The sequence below is a fragment of the Hyperoodon ampullatus genome (genome assembly GCF_949752795.1).
Source record: "Hyperoodon ampullatus genome assembly, chromosome: 2".
Taxonomy (NCBI): Eukaryota; Metazoa; Chordata; class Mammalia; order Artiodactyla; family Ziphiidae; genus Hyperoodon; species Hyperoodon ampullatus.
In genome coordinates this window covers 22,699,798-22,710,569 of record NC_136915.1, presented here as the reverse complement: position 1 = coordinate 22,710,569, position 10,772 = coordinate 22,699,798, and the positions used below count along the sequence as shown (strand labels likewise).

Here is a 10,772-nt window from a genome sequence, read left to right as displayed (position 1 = left end):
TTTTTTTAAGAGGCATCATTTTTACAAGAAAAACAAGCTAGGCTACCATTACTCCTTTATCAAGAAAAAGTTTCTTTTTTTAAAAAATAAATAAAACTCTGGCTATACATAGTACAAAGTTCATACATAATACACCTGGAAAAAAACCCAAGAGTATACCCTGAAGCAAAAGGTTTATTGGAGAGAAAAATTCTCTTCCACTGTACCAAGTCTTAAGGTGGCAGTTTTCAAAGTTCAGAGGGTGGCAGTGATATGTAATTAATGCCAACTATTTGCTCATGGGTATGGCAGGATGCAATGATGGACCAAAAAAAAAAAAAAACCATTCTGCACATAACACTGAGCAGTGACCACCACACACACATAAAAAAGTAACAAAAGAGAGACAGACAGAGAGACAGTAGTACTGAGAGGAGGGCTGGGGGTAGAGAGGGGAGTGAGGGAGAGTGTGAGAGAGTGAGAGTGAGAGAGAGAGAGAGAGAGAGAGAGAGCCTGAAACCCCAAACATTCAAGCATGCAGTCATAATATAGCACAAACCAGGTGTTTCCACTCAGCCCCACTGCAATCACACAAAGAAGGATAACTATAGTAAAATAGAGATTTCTTAAGAAAGCTTGCAATTCCCAGAGAACAGCTACGTTGCCACCCTAACCCAGGAATCCATTGCTATTGCCAGGAGCGTCCTTGTGGCCTCTCATGGAGAGGTTATAGCTCCTGACTTCTCTGACTTCTTGCTCTTGGACAAGGCAGCTGCCTGCTTCAGGAGCTCTCGGTTTTTGGCCTTAAAAATAAATAAATAAATAAAATCAGTGCATGCAAGACGTTTTAGCAGGATAGGCTATGTTTTTCATGCAGATGCCAAGGGAGACAATGCAGAGGTCAGGAAGAGGTGAACAAATTCTAGAGGCAGAAAACAACAGAAAGCTCTAGGGTTTGGTTCAGAGGGAAGAAAGTATTTGCTGGAGATTAATCAGTGTACTTCAATCTCCTGGGATCCACTATTACAAAAGGATGCTTTATGCAACACAAACGAACTGTGGAGTGCCTTAATGTGCTGGATAAACAAAATTTACAATTCAGACATCTGGAATCACATCTGGTTTATCCAAAAATCAAAGAACACGTTTATTAATTCCACTGTTTTTGAGGGAAAAAGATCAGAACACATCCAAGAGAAAATATTAAAAGACATCTATAAGGTGGATTAATGTGATTTGTCAATTCTCTGAGAAAAAAGAAATCTAAGAGATGATCACTTAAAATACCATCAGCTAAATAAACCAGAGTTACCATATTAAATAGGCAGAGTCACCTGCAATTGTTCTGTAACTTCTTTGTGGGTTTTCTCCATCTGGTTCATTTTGGCTCTCATCTGAGATTCTTGGTATTGAAAATCAGCCTTCAGCTCTGTGATCTGAGGGAAAAAAAGGCAGAGTGACCAGAAGAAATCTCTGTGCAATGAGAAATGTTTTGGTACCAGAGTGCTAAATGGTCCCCCAAATTAATGAAATCCAGGGCTCTCCTAGTGATTCATACCTAAATCAAAGCCAGGGAACTGTGTATCCTATTTTTTCTAATGATTTCCTGAAAATCACACAAAATCCTAAAATAGCATGTTTGATACTTAACCACTTACTAGAAGGTTTTAGGTATTTCATGTATTTAATATATGCAATAATCTTTCAAATACCTCCAAATAAATCAGTGATTACAACAAATATGACTGACAGTTTGAGAGAAGCCATGAGAATAACAGCTGCTGCCATTTACTGAATTTTTACCTTGTTCCAGGCAAACTGTTTGATTATATTATTTCATTCAATTCTATGACAACCCTGTGGGTGAGTAATGTTATTCTTCCCATTTTATAGATGGGAACATCAAAGGCTTAGAAAGGGTTAAGTAAAGTGGCCAAGATCATACATGTTAGCAAGCAGCAGAGCTAGAATTCAAACTCCAGCCCTTCTTCTATTGACTATGCTATTCAAGGAACACAGAGAAGAGGTATCTAAATCAGAGAAGTGATGTGTGAGCTGAGTTTTGAGGTACAAGCAGCAACTGGCACATGAGGTAAGGAAAAGGGCATCCGAGCAAAGGGAACAGTATGGGCACAGGCAGAGTGCAAGATAATTGAGAGCGTGTTCAAATGACTGATGAGAGCGCCAGGAGATGAGGCTACTGATAGGCAGGCATGATGTGGAAGAGTCTGTGTTCCAACCCAAGAGTGTGACCTTGATCCTGAAAGTTATGGGAAATAATCTACTACTTGTTTTTGCTCTTTCTAAAACCCTAACTTTGTGGGAATTCTCTGGTGGTCCAGTGGTTAGGACTCAGCACTTTCACTGCCCTGGTCCAGGTTCAATCCCTGGTGAGGGAACTAAAATCCTGCAATTGCAAAGCACTAGAAACAAGTGTTCATTTTGTCTCTATTTTGAAAAATCCTTTTATGTGTCATTCTGATCTAGTTCATGAAGAAAATATACTTGGGTCTGCTTTCATCTGACAGTCATGTAGTAAATTGGAAAGAATATTGGTCTCTTGCCATGCACCTCCACCTTACTGGCAGAGTAGAAACATAGCACAGTAGAAACAGTAGGGTCAGAAAGATTTGGGTTCATTCCTTTGTTCTGCCATTTATCAGCTGTGTGATTCGGACATTTAACTTGGTCGTTTAATCCTCTTGGGTCCACTTCCTCATCTGTAAGATGAGGTAGAAACCAGATGCAAAGAATGCAGGTAAAGATTTTAACATTATAAATGTCTTTGTTAGCCATTCAGAATGAATCATAGCATTCCGAACACAGTGCAAAACAACATACAGCCTCTGGAAGAAAACAGAGCTAGAGGAAGGGACAGGAACCCTAAGGGGAAAAATACTGAAGGTACTGTTCATCTATGAAATGATGATAATAATAATTCCTACCTCAAAGTGTTGTTATGGGGATAAATGAGTTAATATATATAAGCACTTAGAATGGGGTAAGGCACACAGTAAGCGTCCAAAAAAGTTAGCTATTATTTTTATTGTTATTAAAATATTAAGGCAAAATGAGATATTCTCTAACAATCTGAAAATAAGAAACAATAGATATGAATCAGAACAAGGACATAAAAAATTCCCCTAAAGAGGGGGAGATGGCTCTTAGACCAGAATAAGGCTTTACTGAAGATACTAATGAGCTCAAAGAGTAGGTCACTCAGGAAGGGAGTTATCAGCAATAGAAACAAAGTGATGCAGTTACAGAGGAAGGCCTACCTAAACACTGTCCAGGGAGGAGAGAGACCTGATCCACATATTTTGAGTATTACTGTCCCCTGGACACAGCCATGCCAATAATAGAGATGGAGGCATCAGGTTCCCCTAGCCTGAGAGCACTAAAAATTCCAATTATGTAACTACTTCCTCTTGTCCCAACTCCGTGCTCATTCAGCACCCTCTGATTACAAGCTTCCTAGAAAGCTTATGCTGAAAAGAGTAGTACTCTGTTATATTAGAGGCAGACATTATAGTTGTGAATTAAGAGGCAGACATTAGTTTTACACATCATCTCTGTAAGCTTGGTCAACATTAGTCCTCCCTTAGAAGTGGAAGCTTCCTCCAAATGCAAGAAAGAAAAATCAACTTTTGGGACTTCCCTGGTGGCACAGTGGTTAGGAATCTGCCTGCCAATGCAGTGGACACGGGTTCGAGCCCTGGTCCGGGAAGATCCCACATGCCACGGAGCAACTAAGCCCGTGCGCCACAACTACTGAGCCTGCGTTCTAGAGCCCGCGAGCCACAACTACTGAGTCCATATGCCACAACTACTGAAGCCCGTTTGCAAGAGAGAAACCGCGCAACAAGGGAGAAGCCACCGCAATGAGAAGCCCACGTACCGCAACAAAGAGTAGCCCCCGCTCACCGCAACTAGAGAAAGCCCGCGCACAGCAATGAAGACCAAACGCAGCCAAAGATAAATAAATTTATAAAAAACAAAAACAAAAAAGCAGTTAGCATCATGCCCTGCACCACATATACCCGCCTGTCTCATTCTGACCTGAGAAGCACTAACTAAACAGTACCTTCTTCTCTTTCTCTAAAATCATTTGATCCTTTTGATGCAGCATCTTCTTTAGAGTGGCTACTTCTTCCTTCAGTTGGGCAATGATGACAAAGTGGTCAGTGCCTGGTGAGTCCAGAGCCAGGTCTGGGGAAAAGCTGAGTGGAAAAATGGAGGGGGAAAAAATCAGTTGGATTGATAAACTTTTTTCTACCTGAGTTCACATCATAGGCCACTTGACTGCAAGTGCAAGAGCAGGAGCAACTACTTGAATTGCCAGCATCAAGCAAAATACACACCTGGCTTGAGAGTATTTGCTAAACTGCACAGGTAAGGTAGCCATCAGATAACTATACCAACCAAAGCCACAACCTACAGCATTCCTGCAGCATCTCTGCTCACATTCAGGACTAAAATAAATGCCTTCTCACAAGAGCCAAGGATATTCTGTTCCAGGTTCATTGAAGATCTCTGGTTATTTATGGGTGAGAGTCATAATTTTTTTGTGATTAGATAATTTCCCTAGAATCTGGATAAATTATCAATTGTAAGTTCATGCATTTTTCTTTAAAGCTACCCATAGAGTTTTTGACTCTTTGTTTTCTGCTCCACAGCCCATGATGTGGTTCAGCTGCTGTGTTCTGCCCCAGGAGCAGTCAGTCTTTTTAAAAAGTGATAGAAGATGAAATTAATAGGAAAGAAGCCAACTTCCCCCACTACAACTGGCCTGTTCATTGTCACTTCCAAGATCAAGAATTCTGCAATATTTAGTTAGGAAAAGAACAAAGAGGTGGCAAACTGCAAAGTCACACCACAACCTGGGGTTTTCAACAGATTCCTCCCAGTAATAGTCTCTGAGCACTACATTTTGTCAAAGTGCCAGGTGAACTCCATCCTTTTAGTAGAGTCTCTTAACGAGGACAAGTTTCAGGGAATCTGTAAAGCTCTGAAACTGTATGTACAATTCTATGCATACATACAATGGATCGTTTCTAGGCTGAGAATCCATAGCTTTCTAAGGCTGGTCAGAGGTGTCTTAGACCCAAACAAGTTAAGGAATCACTGCCAAGAGAGTCAAATCCTGCCCTTCTCTACAGACTTCCCAAAGGAAGCTCTTTATTTTTTCCAGGACAACCTTTAAAGTAAAACACAAACCTGTTTCTCCTAACAGATACTGCAAATACTGATTCTCAACTCCCTATATCAATATAGCAACTACTCTAGATATCCCTTGCTGTTGGTTCTTTCCTACATCTTAAACAACATCTAATAACTAGTAATTCTCTACACAGGTAGAAACTCCAAATAACAAGGTGAACCACTGGACAAACTTCCTCATAGTTACCAAGTCAAACATTTCTATGGCTAGAATGGGAAGACACACTCCATTGATAAGAATATTCCCTCTCAGTCTACATGAAGCATATGAGAAGAATGTTAGAGGAAGAATGGATCCCTGCTTTTCTAACTGATAAACATGCAGAATTACTGGGTAACAAAAAGTAAATGTAAAATAATAAAACAAGGCATGCAGGAGAAAATACTGAAAGGACCCGTCACTGTCTCCACCGGTTTTCATGCTCACCAAGGGACTGTCTTCCCTCAACCCAACAGAATCTAGGTAAACCCATAACCAGAGCAACAAATGAAATGGAGTAATGGGCTAGTATAACTAACTTCTTCTTGTCCTCACAGCTCCTAATACTCTGCTCTACCTGCTTCTTCTTTTTTTTTTAACTGAAATATAGTTGACATACAATATTATGTTAGTTTCATACATAATGATTTGACATTTGCATATATCATGATCACCGTAAGTCTAGTAAACATCTGTCCCCATATAACATTATTATATTATTGACCATATTCTTTATGCTGTATATTACATCCCCGTGACTTACTGATTATATAACTGGAGGTCTATACCTCTTAATCTCCTTCCACCTATTTTGCCCATCGCCCACCCCCACCCTTCTGACAACTACCTGTTTGTTCTCTGTACCTACGAGCATGTTTTCATTTTGCTTTGTTTTTTAGATTCACATATACATGAGATCATGCAGTATTGGTCTTTCTCCAACTGATTTCATTTAGCATATACCCTCTAGATCAATCCATGTTGTTGCAAACAGCAAGATTTCATTTTTTATGGATGAGTAGTACTCCACTGTGTGTGTGTGTACATAGCTTCTTTATCCATCTGTCTATCAATGGTCACTTAGGCTGCTTTCATTATCTTGGCTGTAACTAATGCTACAATGAACATTGGGGTGTATATATTTTTTTGAATTAGCATTTTTGTTTTCTTTGGATAAATAATTAGAAGTGAAATTGCTGGATCATATGGCAGTACTATTTTTAATTCTTTGAGGAACCTCCATACTAGTGGCTGCACCAACTTACAATCCCACCAACAGTGCACAAGGGTTCTATTTTCTCCACATCCTCATCGACACTTGTTGTTTGTTATCTTTTTGATAGCCATTCTGACATGTGTGAGGCGGTATCTCATTGTGGTTTTGATTTGCATTTCCCTGATGATTAGTGATGCTGAACATTTTTTCATGTGACTGTAGGCCATCTGTATGTCTTCTTTGGAAAAACGTCTATTCAGGCCCTCTGCCCATTTTTTTTTTTATAAACTTTATTTATTTATGGCTGCATTGGGTCTTCATTGCTGCGTGCGGGCTTTCTCTAGTTGTGTCAAGTGGGGGCTACTCTTAGTTGTGGTGCGTGGGCTTCTCATTGCAGTGGCTTTTCTTGCTGTGGAGCACGAGCTCTGTGGCGGGCAGGCTTCAGTAGTTGTGGCACACAGGCTCAGTAGTTGTGGCTCGCGGGCTCTAGAGTGCAGGTTCAGTATTTGTGGAGCACAGGCTTAGTTGCTCTGTGGCATGTGGGATCTTGCTGGACCAGGGCTTGATCCCATGTCCCCTGCATTGCCAGGCTGATTCTTAACCACTACGCCACCAGGGAGGTCCCCTTTGCCCATTTTTAAATAGAACTGTTTGCTTTTTTGATGTTGAGATATATGAATTTTTTGTACATTTTGGATATTAACCCCTTATCGGATATATCGTTTGCAAATATCTTCTCTCATTCAGTGGGTTGCCTTTTCATCTTATGGATAGCTTCCTTCATTGTGCAAAAGCTTTTTAGTCTGAGGTAGTCCTATTTGTTTACTTTTGCTTTTGTTTCCCTTGCATGAGGATACATATCCAAAATCATTGCTAAGACCAATGTCAAAGAGCATACTGTCAATGTTTTCTTCTAGGAGTTTAATGCTTTCAGGTCTTACATTCAAGTCTTTAATCTATTTTGAGTTATTTTTCTAAGTAGTGTGAGAAAGTAGTCCAGTTTGATTCTTTTGCATGTAGCTGTCTAATTTTCCCAACACCATTTAGTGAAAAGGCTGTCTTTTCCCCACTGTATATTCTTGCCTCTTTTGTTGTAGATTAATTGCTCACATAAGTGTGAGTTTATTTATGGGCTCTCTATTCTGTTCCATCAGTCCATGTGTCTGTTTTTGTGCCAATCCCATACTGTTTTTATTACTGCAGATTTGTAGTACAGTTTGAAATCGTAAAGTGTGACACCTCCAACTTTGTTCTTCATTCTCAAGATTGCTTTGGCTCTACTTGCTTCTTGAGGGAGGATTCTTCCTATACCAATAGATTGTTGGCAAAACTAGTTGTGTCTTTCCTGTGTTAGGTCCTGACCTCTCTAACTCTGTAACTCCTGATTAATAAGAACTGCTGGGTATCAAAATGAAAAAAGATGGCTACGTTACCAAGGCAGAAAATCAAATTCAGTCTCTTTCTAAATACCTCCAAAGACAGGGAACTCACTATTTCTCCAGGAAGCTTCTTGTCTTTTCCAAAAGCTTAAGAGAACATCTTTCCTCAGGTTGAGCCAAAACCTGCCTCCCTATCAGTCCCATCCATTAGTCCTGGGTCTGTCCTCAAAGGCCACACAGAGTAACTCTAATCTTTCAGGCATAGTTCAGAGGGAGAATAAAATAAAACTATAAGGAAAGGAAAAGAATGTCCTTTAGAAACAATAAACCACAAGGTGTGCCTGGAGGTCACCCACTGCTTTTATTGCCCATAGAACAATAAACAAATATGATCAAAAAGTGCATTTATCAGGGAAGGAAAGCTAGAAATGAACTCAGATTTTCTTCAAATTGAAGAGTTTTTGTTACAATTTCGACAAACTATAAAATGTTGAGATGGAGGCTGTGAATTTTATAGGATACTAAAAAATAAAAAGACTAAGGCATTTTATAAGTATAAAACCATGAGAAAAATGGTTTTATTAAAAAAAAAAAAACCTAAAGTAATGGGTTCTCTATGATATGGAAGGCTAATGAATAAAGAAAAAGAAGAGGACTTCCCTGGTGGCGCAGGGGTTGAGAGTCCGATGGAGGGGACATGGGTTCGTGCCCCAGTCCGGGAAGATCCCACATGCCGCGGAGCGGCTAGGCCCATGAGCCATAGCCGCTGAGCATGTGTGTCCGGAGCCTGTGCTCCGCAATGGGAGAGGCCACAACAGTGAGAGGCCCGCATACTGCAAAAAAAAAAAAAAAGAAGAAGAAGAGAAAAAAATAATCAAATATTCCTCGATATTTAAAAAATAAATAAGAGGACTTCTCTGATGGTCCAGTGGTTACGACTCCACACTTCCACTGGAGGGGGCGCAGGTTCTATCCCTGGTTGGGGAACTAAGATCCCAAATGCCGTGCAGCGTGGCCAAAAAAAAAAAAAAAAAAGAGAGGAGAATATGGTAGTATAGAAAGGTCAACGGAAAACTGTTAGAGAGCAACCCCTGCAGAAGACATGAAGGGATAAAAATGCAAGAATAAAAGCATAAATTTAAAAGTATATAGATATTGCGTGTGGCTGATTCACTTGGCTGTACAGCAGAAACTAATACAACATTGTAAAGCAACTATACTCCAATAAAAAAAAGTATATATGGATATTTTAAGAGTGGGACAAGCAAAGTGGATTGTGATTAATTAAAAACTGGGAGGCAGTCACAATAGATAGTTAAGAGACAAAACTGGTAACATTTACTACAGAACTGAATTCAAAATGGATACTCAGGAAAAAATTTTTGGTTTGCATGACATTAAAAAAAGGACTGTTAAAAAAAAGTCTTGTCAGAATGTTCTCAAAATGAAGGAAAAGCAAGGGAAAAAACCACAAAAAGTAAAAAGAAAAGGAAAAATGTAATTTACCTTGTATATGAACTTTTAAAAGACAGAAATGCAAACAAGTGGAATAGATTGTTAAGATTGCTAATGCAGGAACATTCAAATGGAACTTGTATATGTATGAAAATAATTTTTTTGGCAGCAGAAAAAATTTTTCCAAATTTTCAAGTTATTAGGATAAGTTTTTTTAAAATCACCATGTACATTTAAAGAAAAAATTATTTTTAAAGATCTTTCCCAGAAGACATTATGAAAGACCATGCACCTAAGTTAAGGATCGGCATCCTACTTGAGGAAAACAATCATTGCTGGTAACCGGATGCAATAAAACACTGAGCAGAAAGTTTAAGTCTTTGGCTTGGTGTATCCATAGCAATAGTCAGCAAGAATAGTGGCAGTATCTCAAGAACAAAATGAGCTAATAGAAGGCAAACTTTAAGGACTGTTGGTTAAACTAAAAGTTAAACTAAATGAGCTTTTCCAGGTCATTCAAACATAGCCTGCGTCACAAATAGCACAAAACAGAAATGATGAATCCAAAGGCTATGGGTCTTGGCTTAGGCCTTTATAAAGCAGGGCATTCAGAATGGTTCACTCTTTAAAAAAGTAGTTTTTACAGGATCATGCATCCTGGCAGAGGTGATGGGACAATCAGTGCCACATCTATTTTCTTCAGAATGGTCAAACTAGCTGCTCAGAGAATAAACAATAAAAGCTGATCAGAAAGATGGTCTTTATGGTTCCTTCCCCTACGTAATCAGAATATCTAAATTAAGCATTTCTAGAAGGATCAATTCAAGAAGTTTAAAGTCACTAATACTAGCATTAAGAAGACAGCTTGCAGAGTCTCAAATCAAGTTAATGAAAAAGCCAACTTCATAGATGCTGTGTATCCTGCTAAATAAACAAAATTCAGCCCTGGTAATCCTATATGCTGGTCTGCTCCCATACCCACCACTGCCTGGGAGGGAGAACCGAGAACGGAAGTTTTCAGAATGGAGATGATTCCAAGGATTTTAGGGAAGAGTGTGCCAGGTGGTCTCACTTCAGGATGCCCAGGCCTGGAGGAACAGAAAAACAGGTGGCCCCAAGACTCTGCTGAGAAGCCGCCCACTGCACCAACATGGATGGGGCACTCTGGATATGAGGAGAAAGTAGCTCGTAAGCGAAGCTTCACTGAGAAGGAGAGGGGAAAGTGAGGAATAAAAATGCATTTAGAAGGGCTTAAAATGAAACAAAAATATTTAAATGCATCTCCTTCTCTCCTGATCCAGCACTTGCATTGGGCTATCTCTGTTAATGCTAAGGAAGCATGGATTATCCCTCACAGACTGAGCAATACTGCCTTAATTCCAACTTGTCGGGAATTCCCTGGAGGTCCAGTGGTTAAGACTCAGCGCTTTCACTGTTGTAGCCTGGATTCAATCCCTGGTCGGGGAACTAAGATCCTGCAAGCTGTGCAGTGCGGCCAAAAAAAATCCCAACTTGTCTCTGCTTTGCCTCTGGAGACCAACTC

The 10,772-nt window shown here is 39.7% G+C and overlaps 1 protein-coding gene across 2 annotated transcripts in view; it reads right to left on the bottom strand.

Annotated features, from left to right (window-relative positions):
• Positions 1-695: 695 nt before the first annotated feature.
• The window catches only part of FAM76A (family with sequence similarity 76 member A), a gene marked incomplete at both ends in the record, with an annotated part of 24,968 nt that continues 14,891 nt past the window's right edge, over positions 696-10,772 (bottom strand). For both annotated transcript variants that reach the window (XM_079724479.1, XM_079724480.1), the window contains 3 exons: positions 696-782; positions 1,314-1,415; positions 4,064-4,199. In XM_079724479.1, coding sequence (XP_079580605.1) covers positions 696-782; positions 1,314-1,415; positions 4,064-4,199 — 325 coding nt within the window. The remainder of the gene's footprint in view (positions 783-1,313; positions 1,416-4,063; positions 4,200-10,772) is intronic.